Source organism: Culex pipiens, chromosome 2 (genome assembly GCF_016801865.2).
Source record: "Culex pipiens pallens isolate TS chromosome 2, TS_CPP_V2, whole genome shotgun sequence".
Lineage (NCBI taxonomy): Eukaryota > Metazoa > Arthropoda > Insecta > Diptera > Culicidae > Culex > Culex pipiens.
This window is the reverse complement of record NC_068938.1, coordinates 27,632,471-27,656,981: the sequence shown is the minus strand read 5'-3', so window position 1 is coordinate 27,656,981 and position 24,511 is coordinate 27,632,471. Positions and strand designations below refer to the sequence as shown.

Here is a 24,511-nt window from a genome sequence, read left to right as displayed (position 1 = left end):
TGAAATTTTTTGACCGATTTCTGTGTTTCTACGCATAATTGTCCCGTGGGTTCCTATTCACCCTATGTGTCCCTAATCGCACCAGTTAGCAGTTTATCACCCTTATTTGTGATCCTCTTGCTATACAACAGGTAAACAAGGCATAATGCTGAGTAAAACTAATGATTCCGTGTAAGAAAATACTTGGTGGGACAATTATGCGTAGAAGTTCAACGATGGGACAAACAGACTTGGTGTTGTTTTTGATGAGTTTCCGAACAAAGTACCAGATTTTATGTGTTTTTCTTACACATCAGACTAAACTTAAAAATGGCATAAAGTCAAAATCGTCAAAAACTGACATGGGACAATTATGCGTAGAACGGCAGTTAAGGAGTCAAAAATAGACTCGACAATTTTTTTGTTTTTTTTTTTTCATAAAATTATTTTTATTAGGTCCTTTTCGGTTCTGAGACCTGGTTAGGACCGAGTCGGCTTTTGTAATAACATTTTTCTTACAGCTAAGAGTAATTTCAGAGGATCTTGTGAATGTATTGTTTTTGATGTTTTTTAGTAGTAATTTATGTTTTTGTTTTTGGCCGAGACCGTGGTGTAGGGGTAAACGTGGTTGCCTCTCACCCAGTCGGCCTGGGTTCGATCCCAGACGGTCCCGGTGGCATTTTTCGAGACGAGATTTGTCTGATCACGCCTTCCGTCGGACGGGGAAGTAAATGTTGGTCCCAGTCTAACCTAGAGGTTAGGTCGTTAGCTCAGTCCAGGTGTAGGAGTCGTCTCCTTAGGTCCTGCCTCTGTGGAGTCGCTGGTAGGCAGTTGGACTCACAATCGAAAGGTCTTCAGTACGAATCCCTGGGTGGATGGAAGCTAAGGTGTAAAATGAGGTTTGCAATTGCCTCAACATTCAAGCCTTCGGACACCTAGTTTCGAGTAGGAATCTCGCTATCGAGAACGTCAAGGCAATGCTGTAGGGCGAATAATTAGATTTTTCGATTTTTGATTTTTTATGTTTTTGCAGCCTTGATTTTTCTTATATCAAATCCATTTAAACATATGTTTTCGTCTTAGGAATAATTTTACCACTTTCAAATGTATTCATTTATCGAATTAAGTTACATGAATCATTTGCCTGTATCAATATCTTTTGTAGAAGTCATCGATGCCAACAATTGTGAGCAGGAAATAACATTTATCTGATTGATTATAAACCGGCAAGGGTTGAAACTACTTTCCTAATTAAAATATTTCGCTTGTTTAGACCCACCAGACAGATACATAAACAAATGAGATGATTATTTAGACTCGAGCTTAGAGTGAAGAGATAGTTTAATTTTCGGTGAAAGCGTCCAAACAAATCTCTCTCACCTAGGGCGTCCAATTTTCCCGGGTTTTGAATTTCCCGGGAAACGGGAAAAATATTTTTGGAATCCCGGGAATTCCCGGGATCCCGGGAAATTTTTGAATCAGTAATAAAATCTATGTTTCATTATATTTGTTATGTTTTCAAGCTTAAAATCATAGAATTAGCTTAATAATATCAAATGGTGATAGTCCTCACTTCAATCTAAACAAATACGACAGTTTTTAAATAGCCTAAAAGATTTTTTTTTGTCTTTGTGGTGTTTAGGGTTTTATATCAACTACTATTTTTTATTAATAATTTTTTTATTTGCGAATCAAATTACATAATTCTTAAGTTTTTTTTGAAAAGGTCCAATAAGCTTTTGTCTTCCATCTGTTTATAGGACCTATTAAAAAAACTTTGAAATTCTTTTATATTTTTTTTTTTCTTCTATATATATTTTTATATGACATTACTAAAACAGCTTAAAACAAAAAATGACAATAAACAAAATGATACTAGTCAATGTAAAATTTTAGATAAGTTTTGAATTCATTTTTTTATATAAAACATATTTTACAAATTATCTTCAAGTTACTACCGCCAACCGAGGGAAAATCAGAATTACAGTCTAAATAGGTACAGGAGATTTTAGAGCAATACATTTGGAAGTACAAATTGATTTGTTCTGTTCCTGTTTAACCGAAGTCATACAAAACGTCATGCAATTATTTTTTGCTTTAATAGCTGTATTTATTCGTTACATTTGTACTTATTTGCCCTAGATGCCGGTGTTTGATTATAAATAATTTGATATGAGATTGTTTTTTTTTTTCAAATTTAATATCGAAAATGTACGTAAATATATCCAGCCCTTAAAAAAAATAAAATAAAACAAAAAAATTAAAGCACTTGGCATTTTGCGGACCTGTTAATTAAAAATTATAATATTTTTTCCTAAAAAGCCAATTTAATGCTGAGATTTGCTGAATACAAATTTTAATTCATTTTATTGTTCTACTATTTTCACAACCAAATCTGAATTTCCAGACCAAAATATGATTTTTTTTTTAATTTCGGGAATTCCCGGGACAAATTATGGAAAATCCCGGGATTCGGGAATTCCCGGTTTTGGAAAAATCCCGGGATTTTTGTCCCGGGAATTCCCGGGATGGACGCACTACTCTCACCCCTTCCTCATCGCGGAGGAAACATAAACAACAGTCTATAGTGTAAAGTGTGCGCGGGGCTCCCGCGCGATTTCCGCTAAGAACAGTAACAAACAGTATTACCACCAGCAGTGAATGGCAGATTTTCATTCAGAAGAGCACTATCGAAAATGCATGCATGAGGGGGAGTGTGTGTGTGTGGGTTAAACAGCATCCATCAGACGACTGGAGTGGTACTGGGAGAATGCCACCATTTTTGTTTTTTATGAGGGGGAGAGAGAAATCTCTCCAACACAACGGCGACTTGATTGGGACAATCTTTAATTTTTCATAGATTTAAAAAAAAGCCATGTAAAATTTACTTCTTATTTCACCAAAAGTCTTGAATTCTAAAGTTTTTTTAACTTTTAAATCTTGAATTAATTTTGATACTTCACCACTTGGTGTGACATCCAGGGGGTTAGCGAGAACGGACGTGTTTATAACGTGTTTGTGCATCCGTTGGCCCGATTGTTATTGCTCTTTCTCTGCTCCGCACTTTCCGATTCTCTCGCGAGTCTTTGGAGTTGTGTGGGTGAGCGACAAAACAAGCAAAAGAAAGAAAAAAAAACAACAAACGCAACGACTCGAAAAGATAACGGCATCATCACGTCCGATGTGGTGTTGTTCTCTTTCTCACTTTGAGTTTTCTCTCTTTTACTCTTTCAAAGTTGGGGCTCTCTTTTCTGACTCATCTCGCGTCCAATTCGCCTGTGTTCTTTGAAATAACAATGCTGTTGAATCGACCAGCACTTTGTATGTGGCGGCAGTAAATATGAAAAATAACAAAAAAGCAAAATCCCATTTCTCTTCAATCGAACGAACGAAGGGGTAATGCACTTATACTTTTCTCCCCACACGTCGTCGTCGTCGTCACCACATTGGTGCACCCTTTTTTACCCAACACCATCAGTGCAATACAAACACTGAAAGAAAGAAGAAGAAAAAACAAACTTACACACATTTCAAAGACGAGTTGCATCTGCAAGTAAGCTTGTACTCTCTTCTTCTTCTTCTGTAGTTGGAAACATTTTTGCTGCCGCTGGTAGTTGTTTGTTTTCCAAAGTTGGTTGTGTATTTTAAATAAAACGATATTTTTGTTTTACTTGGCAGCCTGGGCCGCCACAGTGCGTTGGTCTATTTGTTTTAATTAATTGCGCCTCGCTCCCTACCCCCCTTGGAAGGCGCTGTCAGCTGATGGATTGGGTTCGACGTGCTCAATCGCTAGGATCTTACTTGCGGTTCGATTAAGTGAGGTTGATGAAATTTGAGTGAGAATAAAATAGGGGAGGCGAATTTGATATCTTTGTAGATCGGACCTCAGCCAAATGAGATTGTTGAATTATAAAAAATGTTTTAATATGTTGTACATTCTCAAAGTGTTTGGAGAAACTTAAGTTTCAAATTAATTCGTTGTAACGAAATTTGTGATCTAGTTCCATTCTTATTCTAATTTGAGATACACATTTTGAGCATTTTAGATTTTTTTCTTCAGATTTAGAGATAGTCCACTTAGGAAGTCATTTTGAGCAAGTTTTGTTCTACAAAATAGAAAAATAAATCTCGTTTAATGTTACTTTTTGAATTATTTGTAAGCATTCTTTAAATTTGAGCAATTTGATAACGGTAGATTTTGTGGATTTTTATTTTTTATTTTCTTTCGTTTGTTACGTGGTACGTGCATCAAGCAAAACAATGTAAATTTGCCAATGTGAGCTTGTAAACAAAGAGTATATCTTGCTCACGTCAGTTAATGTTAACCAAGGTTGTTGATCGATAAAATTATAATCTTATCGCCGATAATGGACGAAAGCTCATTTTTTAAATCTTTATAAGGCTGGTACAAATATTTTTAAAAGTTTTTGTCACCCCCCCCTTCAAAATTGGCCCGAAAAATCAGGGGGGCAAAAAAAAATTTTTTACAATAAACTTCAAAATTTTAATGAAAATTCAAGTGCAACCAACTGAAATCAAATTAAAATACATTCTCCTGCGCTTAAAATCATTTTTAGCATGTTTGGGTTTATTAAAAAATATTAAGATTTTTTGAAAATTTTCGATGCAAAATCTTTTTTTTCGATACAATTTTGGTTTTTGTCAGATCTTAGATTTTTTGAAAACTAATGATTGCAAAACAACTGAACTAGTGTAAAATGCATTTTAAAACACTTTTTTCATTTAAATGTAAAGACTATGGCTTGTTATTAAAATTTTTATATTTTTTTATTTTTTTGCCCCCCCCTTGACCTCGGCCAGGGCCGAGGGACAAAAACTTTTTTAAATATTTGCATCGGCCAAAAACAATTAATTCTGCCATATCATATTAAATTTTCAATACTTTCACTAAGAGTATATTTTTTGAAAAAAATTAGTAAGTTTCAAAGTAAAATATGTACTCAAAATTGTTCACAAAATACCGTATTTTTTCGAAAATACTCAAATTTTCATAATTTGCAATATGGGTATCAAACGAAGCGAAATTTTGTATGCTTTTTCACTTTATTAGAGTTTGTTTTTGAAAAATACTAAAATTTTCACAAAATATCGTATTTTTTTCGAAAATACTCAAACTTTCAAAGTATAGATATCAAACGAATTGAAATTTCGTATGCTTTTTCAATTTAGTGCAGATTTTTTAAATACTATAATTTTCACAAATTACCGTATTTTTCGGAAATACTCAAATTTTCATAATTTGCAATATGGGTATCAAACGAAGCGAAATTTTGTATGCTTTTTCACTTTATTAGAGTTTTTTTGGAAAATACTAAAATTTTCACAAAATACCGTATTTTTTCGAAAATACTCAAACTTTCAAAATTTGCAATATAGATATAAAACGAATTGAAATTTCGTATGCTTTTTCAATTTATTAGAGTTTTTTTTAAATACTATAATTTTCACAAATTTCCGTATTTTTTCGAAAATACTCAAATTTTCAAAATATGCAATATGGGTATCAAACGAAGCGAAATTTTGTATGGTTTTTCACTTTATTAGAGTCTTTTTTTGAAAATACTAAAATGTTCAAAAAATACTTTATTTTTTAGAAAAAGCTCAAACTTTCAAAATTTGCAATATGGATATCAAACTAATTGACATTTCGTATGCCTTTTCACTTAGGGAAAATTCTCGAATGTTTGGCAGTTTAACCACTCGCTCCTATTTCCATCCAATTAGCTGATTTTCACTATTTAAATAACTAATTTGACAAAACTTTAGAAAGAGACTTGCTTGCTCACTTCTTATGAAACTATTTATCACTCGATTTCAGCTGAAAACACTTTATATGGCATATATAGGATATGGCAACATTAGAGGCACGCTGGAATTAGATGCTGTTCCTCTAATTAAAGTTTTTGTTGAAAATTTTAAAATTTACACAAATTGCCGTATTTTTCGAAAATACTAAATTTAAAAAAAATGCAATATGGAGATTATTTTGCATGCTTCATACATACATTCAAATTGCGTATGCTTAATACAAAATTTTCCGTCGTTTGATATGGAGCATCCATAAACAACACACTTTTGAAATCTCAGAACCCTCCCCCCTCCCCCTCATCGTTTTGCGTGAAATATTCTAAAATCTGTATCTTTTGATGGAATTTTCTGATAAAGTTGGTGTCTTCGGCAAAGTTTGGTATTAATGAGGACTATCTAGAAAAATAGACACTCAGAAAAAATGCTTATTTTGTTTTCATTTTTTCACAAGGATGCTATTTCCCATAATCCGTATTTTTTTAGCCGTACGGAAAAAAATGTAAGCTTTGTTATTTTTTTGAAAAAAAAAAATATTTTGAAAAAAAATTAAACTATTTCAACATGTTTTTTTTACTGTACTTTTTTATGTGTATTCGAATTTGTAAACCATAAATAATTTACAGTAAATTTAATAATATGGCCACTTAAAATAGTTTTTTAACAAAGAATTTGAAGATTTTCGTTTTTTTTAAATTTAAATATCGCCAATTTTTCTGACGAGTCATACTACCACTGCGATCATATTGGAATATTGTTGTGATATATTGCTCATGATATATATATATATAAAAAAAAACTAAGTTACATCCCCTTGTTTTCTAATGCCAATGTCATATCTTTTAAAAGGCAACATTAAATAACTAAATTAAAATTGTTTATGCAAGATTAAAATTGCACAAGTGCTTCATATGACATATTTGGCCCTTAGATGAAATTTGAGTAAATTTTCTGAATTAAATAATAGGCAATCAACTTATCAAATGTGACTTAAATAGGGTCGCAGAACTCGAATTTGATGTTAAAAGTAAGAAAAAAGAAACGAAACATTTTTTGTTCCTTGTTCGATTTTCCGAAGCCCTATACAGACCTTCGGAAAATCAAACTTTGGATAGTCGAAATGTCGGATAATCGAGTCTGGACTGTACTTCTCTGTGACACAAAAGTAGTATGAAAAAAATAAAAAAAAAATGATTTTGAGAAATTGATTTTATTAACAGTTGATTTGAAAATCTGCAAAAAAAAAAATCCGTGCACTTATCCTACAATTATGCCGATGACTCCAAATCGATCGGAACAAAAGATACAAAGCATTGTGAACCAATGACACAAAATGTCTTCGTTGGTCATAGGGAAGGCAAATCCGTACAAAGTAACAAAAAATGACCAATGAAATCAATTTTTCGGTTTTGGTCAAAATGAAGTTTTGTGAGTTAAAAAAAAATATTTTAAACAAATGAACATTTACATGAATATTTTTCAACTTAAAAAATTACAGAACAACTACTGTTGTGAAAACGATGCCAAACCTCTTGATTTCACTCTAAGAAATTATTCACTCAACATATCATTCTCCCTAGATTGGTTTCTTCCAAATAGCATCAGAATCGTCGAATAAAACAACACAACCCGCCGTAAAACTCCAAATCAATATTGATTGCCGCGCTTCCAAGGAGCCAAAACCTTTTGTAACCAACAGACACAGAGACACGACGACCTTGTAAAGTTCATCGTCCAGCCGCCGGTCCCCAAAGGCCGACCTATCCCCCAAAAAAAACCTACTTCGAACTCTCAGAACGAAGTGAGTGGAGCAAACACGATTCCTGAACTGAAATTAATTGACCCTGAAAGTGATTCTCGGAATAGACGAGTTTGAGTTACACAGTTCTGTACCAGCCTTCAAGTAAGCAAAAGGCTGCGAGAAGAAGATGGAGGCGAGAGATCGTCATAAAAAGTGATATGAACGCTCGAGCTGATGGATGGACGGAATCAGGGACGGAACGTAACACCACATTCCGAACAATCAAAGACTGGTTAGGGCTCCACCATTAGACGATGCGACGAGGGTAGGTGATGGAGGAACTCGCCACGCACATATATCACTACTCAATAACTGCGCAGTAAATCGGTTCCAATCAGTCCCTTCAAGTGGAGTGGAAATCGAGATCCAGAGGTGCAGAACAATAAACAGCTCTGTCCAGCGGGGGTCCGAGAGGTCCGTTCAAAAGGGTCGTTACACAACGCTGGCTAATTAATTCCTTCTTCCCGGGAATCATCGATGCTCGTATACGGCATCGGACAGACACAAAGACTGTTTCTAGTGATGCTGAATGGGCCGGCCTTTGAGCAGGGCTTAGCACCAGCGCAGGGATGATGCTTTCCAGTGAAAAGCCATATCGATTAGATGGAAATTACCGCGCGCGCGAGGGATAACTCGGGTATTGAATTGGCTCTAATCGGTTTGATTGGCGGTGGAAGGGAAGAGCGAGAGAGAGTGATTCGCACTAATAATTGCGAATGTTGGATTTATGGGGCGGACGGGTTCGATGACAGCTCAAATAAGCCAGAATTGAATGCCTCGTTTCGTTGGAATGTCTCGTTATCGTGTCGGTTGAGTTCTGGACTGGTATCAATTCATCGGTAATGTTGTTTTAGCGATTCTAGAAATTGGTAATAATGGGACGAGTTAAGTGTTGGTATATCTGATTAATCAATCAAACGTATTTACGATTCCATATAAAATGTTCAAACAGTATCTAAATGGAGTTGTTATGCGAGTATACTCAAACGCTAGTCCGAGCTGTTTCATACAAAAAAGCTACCAAAAACTGATATTTTCAGCAATTAAAGTTAATTAACTTGGACCTAACATTGCTATTTTGTCTTTGCAAGTACCTAACCAGCAAAACTAGGACACAATTAGGTGTATACCTTGTGCTTTCCACCGCAAACCAACCAATTCTTCAAGGTTTCAGCTCCCCCCACTCGAAAGTAGCTGTTATTCTGCGCCGACATTAACAGCAGTCTCTTTTTCAGCAGAGCTGAAAATTCAATTAATTGAACTTCCTCAGCCGGCTTCTTAATGGGCCACGGAGCGCATTTTCTCGAGGCCATGCCACAATAATTACTGTTGTACTCGTTTTTGTTGTTGTTTCAGGCTGACGAGCATTTCATGTGGCCATGATGCAATCCTCCAATAGCGGGTCCGAAAACAATCGGATGGAACAAATTGAAAAAGTACGGCAAATTTACCCTGTTCACAGCTGGTAATTTAGCCCAGCCAAAATTTCTCAAGGTTCCTTGAACTTCGCCAGCACAGTTCAGGGGGGGGGGGGGTCACCTTCCTCCTGCGATATTCGTGCTTATTGAATTCTCGTCCTCTCCTCCCGCAAAAAAAAAATCGTGTACATCGTCCTGTATCATCGGTTTCAGGAGGGGATGAGGACCTTTAAAGGATACCCACCGAAAAACTGGAAGGGACAATGCGGGCGAATGGAGGATGATGATGTTCCCCGCCAGAGTTCGCTGACTTTGGGATGTGGAATCACAAGCTCGGTGCGGTTCCTGCGCGGGAACGCCAACTCACACTATAAAACAAACACCAAACGCAAGCTGCGAAGCAGAGTGCGTCGGGTGACACGTGGGTCACTCGCGTTTCAAATTTTGACTAATATATTTAAAAACTGTTGGTAATCATTTTTGAAATAATGGTTTAGAGCAACTCTTCAAAACATTATCAATTTTCAATCAAGAGATCTGATCGATTTGGTGTCTTCGGCAAAGTTGTAGATATTGATGTAAAGAATTCAGGAAATTCCAAAAGCTATTCTCCGCATAAAGTAAACCCATTTAAAAATCATTTGCTAAATTTTCAAAGCGCATATTTTAAATTCTTCATGTCTCAAACTGTAAACCGTTTGCCAGCAGATATGCTTTCTGCAATATTTTTTATCTCCGAACCTCTTATGACATATGTTTTTGTTTACATGAACCACAAAACATTTTTAAATGGTTTTCAGGGTTATTAAAATATTAAACTTTTAGAGCCAGAAACAAAGGAAACGCTATGTACAGTATTGTATTCTTTTCTTGTCCTCAGTAAAACACATAGTTCAATTTTCAAAATTGTCATGGACTAGAGTGGTAGAAATTCTGAAAACAAAAAAAAATCTTATTTATATTTTAATTCAGATGTTTTTTTCAAAAACGTTTTGAAGCCATGATAAACTCCAATTCAAGAGTTTTTTTTAAAGGTCATATTGTCTTTCATATGCTTATAGGACCTATTCAAAAAAAATTTCGTGAATTGAACAAACAAATTCGTTATGTAATATACAATTTGATAAATAATCATGAACTTAGAAAAAATATCAATGATTGTTTAACTAGAAGTTTCTTAAAAATATTTGTTGTGATAGATTATGTTTAGAAGCAATGTTATAAAGCCAAAATAGGTAATGATCGTTAATAAATTTGTCCCTCAAACCGCAAATGCTCAACCCTCAAAAACTTTATTTAAATTTTCCGTGTTTAGGATGTCATTTTGAGCCACTTTTGTTCTACGTAAAGATAAATTTCTCTTGTTTTATGTTTTCATGTTCCATTTTTGTATTTTTATTTGCATTTAACCCTCTACAACCCTACCCCACCTATAGACGGGCTTCGATCTAAAAATTTGCCAAAAATCAATTTTTCAACCAATTTTTGATATTTAAAAAGCATTGGAAAGAAGAACTCTTGAAATTAAAAAAAAAAATTGGGTTGGAAGTGTGAATTGTTTTATGTGTCTATGCCAATGTTTTTAAAAATGTATTTTTTTTTTAGCCAAAGATGACGGCTGTGTTTTTTACTAACATTTCCTATATTTTAAGTAAAATTTAATAATTACTATTTTTGTAATGTACCAGACTATGCCTCTACGCATTTTTTAACAACTTAAATGCCAAAAGTATCGTTCTACTGTAGAAAATGTTCAAGCACAAGTTTTAAAAAGTGACTATAAAAACATGAAAAACTAGATAGGCAAAAAGTAATGATATAAGGTGGTAAAACAGGCCAAATACTATAAAAAACAAACATAACCTAAACATGATAAATGCATATACAAATACTTAAAAATGAAACAAGAAAACCATAAAACAAGAGAAGTAAAGTTTTTCGTTTAACAAGGGTCAACTTGTTTAATTTGTGTTTATTTTTGATAGTATTTGGCCTTAAAAGTTCTTCTATGTATTTACAATCACTTTTTTTTAATTTTTCGCTTGTTTTTCACATATTTTGATTTTATGACATTTTTAAGTTTAGTTTGCTGTGTATTGTAAGAAAAACACATAAAATCTGGTACTTTGTTCGGAAACTCATTAAATACAACACCAAGTCTGTTTGTCCCATCATTAAACTTCTACGCAAAATTATCCCACCAAGTATTTTCTTACACGGAATCATTAGTTTTACTAGGCATTATGTCTTGTTTACCTGTTGTAGAGCAAGAGAATCACAAATAAGGGTGATAAACTACTATAACTGGGGCGATTAGGGGCACATAGGGCGAAAAGGAATCCACGGGACAATTATGCGTCGAAACACAGAAATCGGTCGAAAAATTTCAATCGCGTTTTTCTCAGTTGCCCTTTTTGGAACATGGGACTATTATGCGTAGAACACAGAAAAAAATGATGGTTATATTCATCTGGAAGTTGTGACAGATTTTGTGTCAAAAAAATGATTAATTTTACCCCAGAAAATTATGAATTGTCATCAGTTTTTGATGAATAATTCATCAGGTCCACATTTTTACACATTTTTTATGTAATATTACTCAACAAAATAAGGTCATATGCAACCTACCAAATTTTCATTATTCCAAAATTAAACTTTTTTTTTCTGTGAACGGCAGTTTACGGGATGAAAAAGTAAGTGCCATACAAAAATGGTATGTGAAAACCTGCATATTTTTAAAGAATGTTGTGATCGATTTCTTCGGCAAAGACTACACCGAAAAAAACTGCTGATTTTAGAATATTTTTTTTGTCACTTTAAAATTGATTTCTAAAATACACTTTATTTTTATGTTTAGGGCAGGGGTGCACACCGTTTTTAAAGGGCGGGCCAAATTTGTAGCTTACATGAACTAGCGAGCAAAAAAAAAAAAAAAATGAAAAAAATAATCGTTATTTCAATCTATTAAACTAATGGTTCATCTATTACAGGGGTGCCCAACTTTTTGGCCCTGCGGGCCAGATTTGATTTTTCTAAAGCAGAAGCGGGCCGGAACTAATGCTTTTTTTACCGGAACTAATGTTGGTGAAAGTAAATAAAACAGTAAACATTTTTTTTCATAAAATTTATTTTAATAGGTTAATTCAAGTCAACAAATGCATAAACAAGTGATGCAAATTAGATTTAAAATATTTGTTTTGAAGAAAGAAATACAAAGATTACTATCAAAGTTTTGTTTATTTGATTTACTTTTATTTTGTTTTGGACAAAACTGTATTGTAATTGTTTTTGTCGATTGAAATTGAATTCCCTGCCATCATTAACTTAAAAAAATATCAAAATTTCGTCGTTGCAAGTTTTTATTCAAGTTAGAAAAATCAACGAGACAAGATAAAATTTATTAAAACAAATTTTGGATTCAAATCTTCTCTACGAAAAAACAATTTTTGCGTTGTTGTGCACCTTTATTCAAATATTTTACAAAACATTTCAATTTTTTTAAAAGACATGAAATTTAAAAAAAAAATGTATACAAATATATATCTGATTCGTCATTCTTCAAATTTCTTAGAATTATTGAAGATTATGAAAAAAATGCTATCTGATTTCTTAACTTCTTTAGATTGTTTTTTAATTTTTTTTAAATATTTGCAGCGATCTTTATTTTCAATATGATTAATTTGCCTTTTTAAGATTTTTCCCAGCAAACTTTATCGTTGAAAAGCTAATCAAAATCCTCAAAAAAGAAATAATTGAATTAGAAATAAAAACAGCCAAAACTTTAAGAAATTAGAATTCAGTGTCTTTTGCAATCTTTTTGCATATTTTTCAAGTTAAATAATTATTTCTGATAACATCAGTATTGAAATGATAAGAATCAAATTCAAACATAAAGAATGTTTAGATGTGAAATAAAATCATTTCAAAAAATACAAAGGCATAATCCTAACAAACGTTGAACAAGCAACATTGTATGTCAAAAGCAAAAAAAAGATTGGGTAAAAAAATCTCGTGCCTAGAACAAATCTTGTTATTTTGGCAGCTGTCTAAAGTTGAGGTACGTTTTTGGCAAAAAATGACCTCTCGAAAAATCATTGTTCTAATATTTTTGTTGGATTTGCTCTAAAACTACTCAAATGTTTGAAAATCATTACTTCAAATATTGTAGCATGTCAATACGATTCCCTCGAACAAAAAACACTGTTGGATGACTTGTTTTTACCATATCGTTGTATTTGAGCATCATTTTAGTTTCATTTGACCCAATGGGTTAGATTGGGTCAATTTTCAAACTGTTGGCATTTAAGGCAGTGTTCATCAAAATGCAGCATATTTTGGGAAAATGTTAGTAAACTATCTAAAAACAAATCTACGTTGAAAGATTTTCAATGTTATTTAAATTGTTTTTATTATTAAGAAATTACGAGAGGTTTTTTGTTTTTTGACCCATAGTCACCCCCACTAACGGTACCAAATAAGCTTGAGGTCCAACCCAATGACTCATTATGACTATTAAATTAATATGGAATACCTCTATTTTTGCTTTGATGTTTGATGAATATTTTGACGAAATTTGCTGTTACCAATCACATTCAAACCTGTGAAATTTTTTGATTATGATACTCTTAACAAAGTTATGCTTTTTTCGATTTATCACGAACAAATATGGATAAAACAATAATTTATGTATTAGCAAAAACTTCAAAGGTTCACAAAAAATTAATTTCAACTAAACTTTAACTTTAGAGAATTACAAAATCACTTTGCATATGCGTCAAAGGGCCTGTGAAAAAGTAGGCAAAATTGTGTTTGAAGATTCCTTTTGTTAATTCTGTATTATTGGAACAGCGTCTAATTCCAGCGTGCCTCTAATGTTGCCATATCAGCACTTTGACATTCAATTACAGCTCATAAAAGCTCGTTCAACTGAAATCGAGTGATAGTCAGCTCAATAAGAAATGAGCAAGCATGTTTCTATCAATAGTTTTGCCAAATTAGTTGTTGAAATAGTGAAAATCAGCTTGGATGAAGTTAGGTGCGAGCCCTTAACCTGCCAAACATACGAGAATTTACCCTACTTTCTTTTGTCAAATACGAACAAAGCAGTGGATACTGAAATAATCAGAATGAGAGAGAGAGTTGCTCTTTTTCTCACTGTCTTTTCAAAAAAATAATTCAACTTGTACTCCCCACCACAATATTGCTGTCGATTGATCGTAAATTTGGAATGTTTTGTCAAATGTCATTTTTGTTTTCCTTTTTTTTTGCGAGGAAAAATCATTAGTGATTAATTGTAATTAATTTACTCAACAGATTTTCTAAGAACCATTTTTTTTGTGTTTATCAAAAAAGCATATCTCTTCGAAGGCACAGTTATTTTTTAAAAACTGTCATGTTTTTAGATCACATGTTGTTCCAGAACCAAGTGCCCACCATGAAACCTTTCTCCGTGAGTCCTTGGATCCCACGCACATCTACATCACTCCAACACTCTCACCCACAGCATCCCGCTCCTTCCCTCATCCACCCGCCCTGGAAACCTCCCCTCCCCTCTCCCCTTCCTTCAACCCGACAAAAACGAAAAACATATGACCAGCAGACCAACACGGCCGCCATGTGAAAGCATGCCAAGAGGAGTGTGGTGATTACCCTCCGCTCGCGCTGTTGTTGTTCAACAACTCAACTCTCAACATGAATGTTGCCGTTGGTGTTGGTTGGTATTGGTGCAAGGATCCTTCCATCGAAATCTGAACGCTGGAATGCTGCTTCTGCGCAGTACCCGCGAGCAGGGGTTGTGTGAGATATCGTCGCTGATTTCGTCCTGCCTGACAAAACCAACCAGTCTACCAGCATCGCGATAACAAAGGAAAACCTCCGTGGAAGTTTGGAAATTTTGTTGACGAAGCTCGGTGCGCTGCGAAGCAGCAGCAACCAGCCGAACTCCGCTGAAGTGGTTCAAGTTTGAGTGATGGATTTAGAGTAGTTTGAAGGAAGTTGTGAAGACGTTAAGTGGGAGATTGTTTGAACCGCGGATCGACCTGTTTTGGGGTTCCAAGTTCAAGGGGATGAAAAAGTCAGCTGGTGAGCGAAAAGTTGGTGATTTTCGCGAAGCGAAAGTGCCTCCATGACCTGCGGGTCACGTGAAGTGTTGTTCTGAATCGCGCCAGCGATGAAGTCCTGAACAACTTTAAACTCAAATGTCTAGTGCGTAGATTCCGTCAGGATGCAAATAATAACTTTTTTTTTCTTCTTTCTCATTTTCATCTCGTTTCAGGTTCCAGTGTGGAAGCGCATGAAATGTTGCCCCCCAGTTAGCTGTGTGTGAGTTCCGAGTCTAGAATCAGTGTGTAGTGAGTGTGGTGCCCACCAATACCACCGTGTACGACCGACCTACCCACCAAGAAGAGTGCAAAAAAGGATGCTGTGTAGCGGTGACGACGGAGGCGGGAGGTCTTTGTTCCCAAGTCGTGTCCGGTTGGTCCTAGTCGTCGCGCGTGGGTGTCCGTCCGCTATGAAGAGTTGTTGTTGTTGGTGGTGAGCGCACCTTGGCAGAGTGTGGTGTCCACGTGGCCGCGGGCCGCGGCGTGAAGTGCGTTCCCTCGATCCGATCGAACGAAGAAGAAGAAATTGTGAAGCGATTGATCCGATTGGCCGCGATTGAACGATTAGGTTTCTAATTGAGGTTTTCTTACAAGCTTTTTCATTTAGCCGGTACAACGCATCTTCCAGTGCTTCGGGGGGTCTTGTTGAAGCCGTGTTCAAGTGATGTTCAAATTGGCCAAGTGATAGTGTAGTGCTTTCGATTGAATACGCTCGAGCATTTCCGCAACTACGCGCCCGCTACACCGAGAGAGTAAAGTCCGTGAAGTGAAATTTGTGCAAGCATCATCAGAGCAACCAACGAGCAAGTCGATGGGGTGTCCAGCGCGTTAGAGTCGAGGGGAGGTCACAATGACAACGTTCACGACGACCTGTTCACGAGTTAGAAGTGCTAGCTCGTCGCGGCCCCTCATCGGTGCGGCAGCATAGAATTTCCAGCAGCGCGACGACGAATTGGAGTGAATTTCGTGCCGCTGGTGAAGACGGTCAAAGTGAGGAAGTGTGGAAGCAGTGGCAACAGCAACAACAGCACGGCGCGGCAACATTCTGGTGGTGAAAAATGTTTCTAAAATGTGGATTAATCGTCGTTTTCACTCTTCTCGTCATCGACATCGAAAGTGGTGAGTACACGCTATATGGGGTAGTGGGGTTGGAAGGGGATAGAACTTTCCAAAAGGGAGAGAGAGAATAGGTAGTGTTTGGAGGAAGTCGAGTGGTATGGTTAAAATGGAAAGTGGTGCGATTTCGATAAAATCGTCGAATGTTATCGCGCTAGCACGCTGGCTGGCTGGTTGTGTTCTGGAAGTGCATGATGTCATGCATTGCGCGGCGTGATTGGGTCATTGATGGGGGGTTTTAGATTTTTATGGAAATTGATTGTCGATTGGTGCCAGTAGAACAATATTCAGGTCGCTTGGTATTTTAAAAATCTTATGAAGAAAGAGAAAATCATATTTTATTTGGCCTGATAAAAACATGGTTTTAGCTATTTTAAAATAGCTAGGTAGAAAGTTTCTCTTTCACAACTCGTCATTTTTGACGTTGATAACAGTGAACAGTAGTGGATTCCACAGATAAATGTAGATGTGCATAGTTCCTCAAGAGGATTTCTTAGCAAGCTTACTCGAATTTACAAATTGATTTATTGGCAGGATATTCAGTAAAATTTAGTTCTGTCAATTGCAGCGTGTTCAAGGACCCCAAATCTATTATACCTTGACGATACTGAAACGTTTACTGATATCAAATTTAAAAAAAATGTCGACTTGTAGAATAGATCCAATGATTACCGAAATATCGTCATTCGAAAAATGTGGTGTAGTTTATTGAAACATAGAAAAAAACATATTTTTCACTGGATTTCCACTTTAACTTGCTACACACTTAGTTTTTTTTTTTACCGAATACCGAATCGGTAAACCATCTATCAAAATGAACAAAATTTTACCGGACATCGGTAGTAAGATGAATCATAATAATCTTTGTTACAAAATTTCGGTAAAATTTTACCAAATTCGGTAATTTTCAGTTAACCGAACTGTCCGACAGTTGAAAAATCGGTAAAATTGATCGAATCCAGTAAAAAAATTCAAAGTGTGTACTGCCCAAATTTTTTTTTGTTTTTTTTTATTTTACCCTTTTCTAAGGCTGGTACAAATATTTTTGAAAGTTTTTGTCACCCCCCCCCCTTCAAAATTGGCCCGAAAAATCAGGGGGCAAAAAAAAATATTTTTACAATAAACTTCAAAATTTCAATGAAAATTCAAGTGCAACCAGCTGAAATCAAATTAAAATACATTCTCCTGCGTTTAAAATCATTTTTAGCATGTTTGGGTTTATTAAAAAATCTTAAGATTTTTTGAAAATTTTCGATGCAAAATATTTTTTTTCGATGCAATTTTTGTTTTTGTCAGATCTTAGATTTTTTGGAAACTAATGATTGCAAAACAACTGAACTAGTGTAAAATGCATTTTAAAACACTTTTTTCATTTAAATGTGAAGATTATGGCTTGTTATTTGAATTTTTATATTTTTTTATTTTTTTGCCCCCCCTTGACCTCGGCCAAGGCCGAGGGACAAAAACTTTTTTAAATATTTGCATCGGCCTAATATGGTGCAATTTGTTTTCACGAAAAATTGTATTTTTATTTTATCGTGGTTTATTTTCAATATTTGATTTTTGTTGTTTTATATGAAACATTCGTGAAATTTTCCGATCTCTTCGAAAACAATATTTTCAAAACGGTCAAATCAAGACTAACATTTCAAAAGAGAGTAATATTGAAAGTGGGCAAACATGTGCACTAGTTTAAAAAAAATGGAAAACTGCGACTATTTTCAAGAAAGTTACCTAAAAAATTGCTATAACTTAAAAACGGCGCACTTTATGAATATTTTACTTAAGTACTATTTGATTGAAAATTTGATTTTACATCGAAAAATGAAGTTGAAAAATGTTTACGACCAATATTTGGATTTTTTGAAAAAAAACCGTATTGATTAATAAATGCATAACTCGGTCAAAGATTTTTTGCACAACCTGGAAATTTCTGAAAAGTTGGCTTTTTATGTCCCCTAAATCATATCAAAAAATAAATAAATTAAAAATAGTGTTTTTTTGCAAATCAAGTTTTAGTGACAAAAAGTTAAATTAATAATCACCATTTTTTTTACCGTGTATAACTTTTTTTCAGTGTAGTCCTTATCCATACCTACAACTTTGCCCAAGAAACCAAATCGATCGAAAAATTCCTTCAAAAGATAAAGATTTTTTAATTTTCATATATCATTTTTGTATGGACAACTGCCAAATTTGTATGGAAATTAAAAAAAAAAATACATTCAAAGGCCTCTTATTTGTACACGGCGGACTACTGTAGTGTACGACGCTCAAACTGTGCAGAGCTGACACAGAACAGGCGAGCCGCGCGCGCCGCTCCGTGATAGAGAGCGCCAGAGCAAAAATTTGGTCGAGTCGTTCAAGTCGCCGCCAGAATAAGCGTCGCTCTCTCTATCTCTCCGTTCCGTCATTTGCTCTCTCTCTGTTCCCGCTCTTTCTGGGACTGGCGCGCCCGTCCTGTGTAAGCTCTGCACAGTTTGAGCGTCGCTCATTATAGTAGTCCGCCGTGTACAAATAAGAGGCCTTTAAATGTATTCGGCAAATGCGTTGTATGGGAAGCCGTCCTAAAAGAATTTTGGACAGGTTGGCTGCTGCTTGGGAGATTTTGCAGTGCGCGGTGCATTTTCATTGTGTGTTTTCATGATTCTACGACGAGTTCGCATGTTCGTGCAATTATACTATTGAACATAATCTAAATTTAGACACAGTGATCCCTGCCGGGATCGTGGTGTAGGGGTAAGCGTGGTTGCCACTCACCCTGTCGGCCTGGGTTCGATCCCAGAAGGTCCCGGTGGCAAATTTTGTGACGAGATTTGTCTGATCACGCCTTCCGTCGGATGGGGAAGTAAATGTTGGCCCCGGTCTAACCTAGAGGTGTTAGGTCGTTAGCTCAGTCCAGGTGTAGGAGTCGTCTCCCTGGGTCCTGCCTCGGTGGATTCGCTGGTAGGCAGTTGGACTCGCAATCCAAAGGTCGTCAGTTAGAATCCCGGGGTGGATGGAAGCTAAGGTGTAAAAAGAGGTTTGCAATTGCCTCAACTCAACAATCAAGCCTTCGGACACCTAGTTTCGAGTAGGAATCTCGCAATCGAGAACGCCAAGGCAAAGCTGTAGAGCGAATAATTTGATTTTTGATTTTTTTTTTTATCCCTGTGCACCGCGTTCAACCGCGTTCTCTGTTTTCTGTACTCGATCAAACACCAGCACCGCGTGTGCACGCGTACAAGCAAACCTAAACTCTTCCGTGTACAGGCTGTACCCGTACACGAACCTCAAGTTTAAACCGAACCTTGCACCTCGGGTACAAACCCCGTGTAGGCCGACGACGCAGAAAAGAGACAAAAATATTTCCCTCACGCTCCCTCTACTGTAAAGTGGTGTTTCATTCTCCGCTGCAGTCACACTAAAGTGTTTGCCACAGAGAGAGTGAGAAGCAGTCATTTTTTTCGTCTCTTTACACGCTCTTCGCTCGCACGGCGATGTACCCGAGGTGTGCACCCCGTGTTTAAACCGCGTGTAAACTTGAGTGCGCCGTACGAGGAAAACCCGAACATGGTAGCCTGGTGTGTTTGAAGTTCATCTGCACTGAAAACATGTACGGCGTGTACGGCGTGCGTGCGTTTCGGGAAGACTGTTTAGACATTTTTTTGCTTAATTTCAAATAAATTCAAAAAAAAATATAAAACTGGTTCAATCTTGCTTAAAATGATTATCAACGCCGATTGTTTTTAGTTGATTTTAAGGTTATTTACATCGAAATTTGGATTTTTTTTAACTTTTCGAGCTATTATTGAAAGTGAAGCGACATAAACTTGAACAAATATTTGTAACGGCCTAAGTATGTTAGCAGGTTATGTACAATAAATTATGTTAATCAGGGCTGCTCAACCTTTTAAAGTTTTCTGAAGTATTGACGGGCCGGAAAAAAATATTTGATAAAAATTGAAGAGAAAAATAATAAAAAAGTTATGTGCAACACTTTTCAAATATTTCATTCATATATTTAGATTTTAAGAAAATAGACAAAGAAACAAAGTTGTTTTTTTATTTATTGTGTAAAATGCCTTGTAATTATTTTTGCCGATTGCAATGAAAGACCATAATATCATTATAAGAATAACAAATCATTAAAACTTCTTTGTTCTTTGCTAATATTTTTACAAATACAAAATCACTTTTGCGGAGCTGTGCAATATTTAAAAAAAAAACATAATATGATAAACAGATTTTTATAAATTTTTCTTCGTTTTTTTTTTAAATATTGAAGTGTGTGTGGAAGTGTATTAATTTTAATTTTTCAAAAATATTTGTAACGATCTCTATATTCAAACTGACGATTTTGCTTACATTTTTCCTTTTTTAAGCACAATTTTATCCGTGGAAATTTAACCTGAAAAAAACCCTTTTACCCATTGCATCCTTGCTTATTAACTCATTCTTTGAGAATATATTTTTTTCCATGTTTTGAGAAAAATAACATTCAATTTGAAGGATACGGAAATTTTTTGAAATTGAATTCAGTTTTCTTCAACACATTTGTAGCCAACAATCAAGTTTTGTTATATATTTCAAATATTTACGGAATGGAAAATTATGGTTTTAGCTCACGAAAAAAAAATCGTCGAATTTTTTAAACCAAATGATTGTAAGTCAACTGCTCTGTTGATTTATGCATTTTTAAACACTCTTTTTATTTTAATCTTTAACCCATTTTTTTCAATTTGTTTTTCTTTGTTTTGTTTTCATAAAGGAATTTATTTTGAACAGGTATTCAAAATGGCCACGCGTCGCCTCTGCATAAACTATAGATAGTTAGCTATAGCTAATTTAGAAAAATCGTCCACGTGGTTTGTGGATGGTTCCTATCTCCTAAACCAGATTTTGCACCATAACGCATTATGGCTCAGAAGATTTCTATTTTAAGTCTCCTAAAACAAATGAAAAAAAAAATCAAAAATTAAAAAAATGGGAATTTAACTTTTTGTAATAAAAAAATAAATAAAAAATCAGATTTTTTCCGTGTTCTTATTTTTTTTTTCGAAAAATCTTAATCATAACTTACAACAGCTAATCGATCAGAAAACCCTTCTCGAGATACAGAATTTCCTACATTTTCATAGTAATTTTGACCAGTTCCCAAAATTGTATTGACAAACTAATGATGCCAAATTACCTCTTTTGACATAGGGAATGCATGGAAAAAATTTCATCCAAACCAAAAAATACAAAGTAAAGTCGATTTGCGAAATCGTAGAGAACCACTCACATTAAAAAGTTCTTTTATTCAAATCATTGCAACAAATAAATACGTTGAAAATAACAAATAATAGGTCACTTTGCATTAAAATGGTACAAATTTTATTTATAGTTTTCGTCAGACGGCTCCGGCCGAGATCAAAAACAATTATGTAGAATAAAATAAAAAACTAAATTTAATATGTCAAGCCTAATTTGCCATTTTTCAAACAAAGAGTAACACAAAATACTAAATACATTGTAACAGTTATGCCAATGCAAAAAAAAAAAAAAAAAAAACAAAATATCAATAAATTCTTGAAAATATCGATTTTTCTAAAGTGTTGCGTACATTTTTGTATCCTCATTAGTTTACAACCGATTGTACAAGATTTTTTTTCCATTTTTTTGAAATAATATTTTACTCAATTTTCTAATCTGATAAGATTAGATTAGATAATATTTTACTTAATTTTCGATGTAATTTTACCTAATTTTAAACGGAAAACTTGTATTTAATTGACACAATGTTTTCTTCCATATTTCTAGACGTATTATTAGGAACCGTGATATTTTTTTGTATTAAAGGTGTTGAAAAAATAACCTGAAATTTTCGCAACTTGCTTATCACGAAACAACTGATTTTTTGCAAATCCTGCAGAAATCTAACGGTTTCAACAATAATCACTGAAATCGAAAAATAATTACGCAGATGGCCTCTGCTGATTTTGCGTCGGATAATTTTTTCCGTGTAATAAACGATAATGTTTGGTTGATGTCCTTGATATTTGAAAAAGGCTCATTAGGAAAAACATTATATGCCTTATTATTGCCTATTATTGATGCGCCAACGACACTAACAACTAGAGTCACGGACCAGTCCCAATTCTTGCTTCACTGACCGTAACTAAACATCGCTAGAACTCCATGTCTACAACGATGATATAATTACGCCTCGCGACCATCACCTACATCCGACCAGGTCGCACACTGTGTGTTCCGGCAATAAACCGCTCAAAATCCAATTTTCCGCGTATGATTGCCCAACTGCCCCCCCTTCACGAATTGTTGCGTATCAGCCATAAATCTCACTAATGATCGTGATTTTCGCGGCGATGTGACCCTCAGCCCGCGATTTGTTCCGCATTTGCGAGGGGTCTCTTGAAATCATCCTTGGCAATGAATTCCGATCGGATTCGCTTTCGGTGATTTTTTAATTAAATTCACGTGATTGTAATTTCGGGCCAAGTCACGGCTATCGGTTGCGAAACGCGAAACCATCAGCCGTGAATGAGTCACACCCCGCAAGAGAGAGAGACTCTTGTCCTTGGCTTCTGTTGACGAGCGTTAATTTGTGCCGCTGAAGGAAAAGTGCATTTTTCTCTCAATGGCTGCAGCAGCCGCGGTGGAGTCGTCGACAATGACGACGTCGGTCGTCACGCTAAAATGAAATTTTCATGATGTTTTCAAATTTGTTGATGTGCGAGATGCCTCAGCAGAAGGACTAGGGCAAGCAACAACAGACGCACAGTATACAAATCAAAATAGTGTTTTAATTAAATATTGAACAAAATCTCAAACAGGTCAAATTTCTAAGAACAAGTTCATCCACAGACAATTAACTAAATTTAAATGTTTTTAACTGTGCAACTAAGCGCAGACAAAGCAGCAGCATCTCGTGATGGTGCATATTTTGTGTGGATCCAGGCGAAGGCATTAGACGTCGTCGTCGTCGTCGCTGAAGTCGGTTGTTGATTCTGAGAAGACGACTTGCACGGTATAGAATTTACCAGCCGCTCGAAGAAGTTGCCATGACCTGATGTTGTGCTAGTAGTTGTGGCAAGTGGAATGATGTGTGTGTGTGTGTTTTGGCGCGGTATAATACAATCTATGCATATCGTTGCTGACTCATAATCTTCAGTGCCGGTTAAGAGTGATGGGCAGGGTGTCGAACTAGGGAACATGATTAAGTTTGAAGAATATCGGAGAATTAATAAAAAGTTATTCCATTTTTTGTGTAAGCGTTCTAAAATATATTTTAGAAATTGAAAATTTTGTACAAAATAAACAATATAAATCTTATATAATATATGATGAAAGATCGCTTCATTGAATTTGTTTTTTTCAAGGAAAATTTCTAACTGAAAAGTAAGGATTAGATTCTTGATTTTTTTTTTGAAAGTTTTGATGAGGGATTAAATTTGAATTTGTATTTTTGTTCAGTGTAACATAAATGCAGAATGAACTAAAGAACAATGTTAAATTTTTGTGACATTTAGAAAATGAAAATATAAACATATTTTTTTATATTTTTGGATATTTCTTTCCCATTTTCATTCAATGGTGATGTTAGTGTTTGAAATGTATTTGAACCCTTTTTAAAAATTTCTTTCTTTTCAAAACGTATTTCTCAGAATCAATGTTTACAGTGAAAATGGAATTCATTTTTTTTCATTGTTGTCATTCAAAATCAAAATGAAAAATATCCGGCCAGTCGCAGCTTCGAAAGCTAGCTTTTTGACAATTTTAAATTTGGATGAAACTTTGTCCGTCGATCCATAGTGTCCAAATAAGCAATTTTTCATCATAGGTTTCTCCTTACAAGTCTCCAAACAAATTTAGGGGCCTTCCATACAAAAGTGCTTCTCGAGAAGCGATTTTTTCATCGATTTGGTGTCTTCGGCAAAGTTTTAGTTAACGATTAAGATTTTTGTAAAATAATTAGTACACGGAAAACTTTTTTTATTTGCACTTTTATCATAAAATGTCTATTTTGACAAGTACTACCCAATTTGATTTTTTATTTTTTCATGTTTTTTAATGGACCAAAAGTGCATTTTTTTTTGTGGTATAGTTAATGACGGGCCATTTAATTCTTTCCAAATTATACATTTTTGAAAAGTTTCGAAAAAATCGATTTTTTTAAACAAAAAGCATTTTTAAAGGGTGGCCACTCAAGTCGGGAAATCGGGAAAATTGGGAAAAAGTCGGAAATTCGCCAAAATTCTCCAAAAATCGGGAATTTGTGATATTTT

At 35.0% G+C, this 24,511-nt stretch overlaps 1 protein-coding gene across 5 annotated transcripts in view; it reads left to right on the top strand.

The window, feature by feature from the left end:
- LOC120421296 (disintegrin and metalloproteinase domain-containing protein 10) overlaps nucleotides 1-24,511 on the top strand; it is a 185,940-nt gene that overhangs the window by 4,011 nt on the left and 157,418 nt on the right. For 3 of the 5 annotated variants that reach the window (XR_008212087.1, XM_052708031.1, XM_052708028.1), the window contains exon 2: nucleotides 15,299-16,244. Coding sequence is in view for 4 of the 5 variants with exons in the window: in XM_052708031.1 (XP_052563991.1) it covers nucleotides 16,184-16,244 (61 nt within the window). In the remaining variant the exon portion in view is untranslated. Of the gene's footprint in view, nucleotides 1-14,871; nucleotides 15,106-15,298; nucleotides 16,245-24,511 lie in introns of those variants that run through there. The other 2 variants (XM_052708030.1, XM_052708029.1) reach the window with 2 other exon arrangements.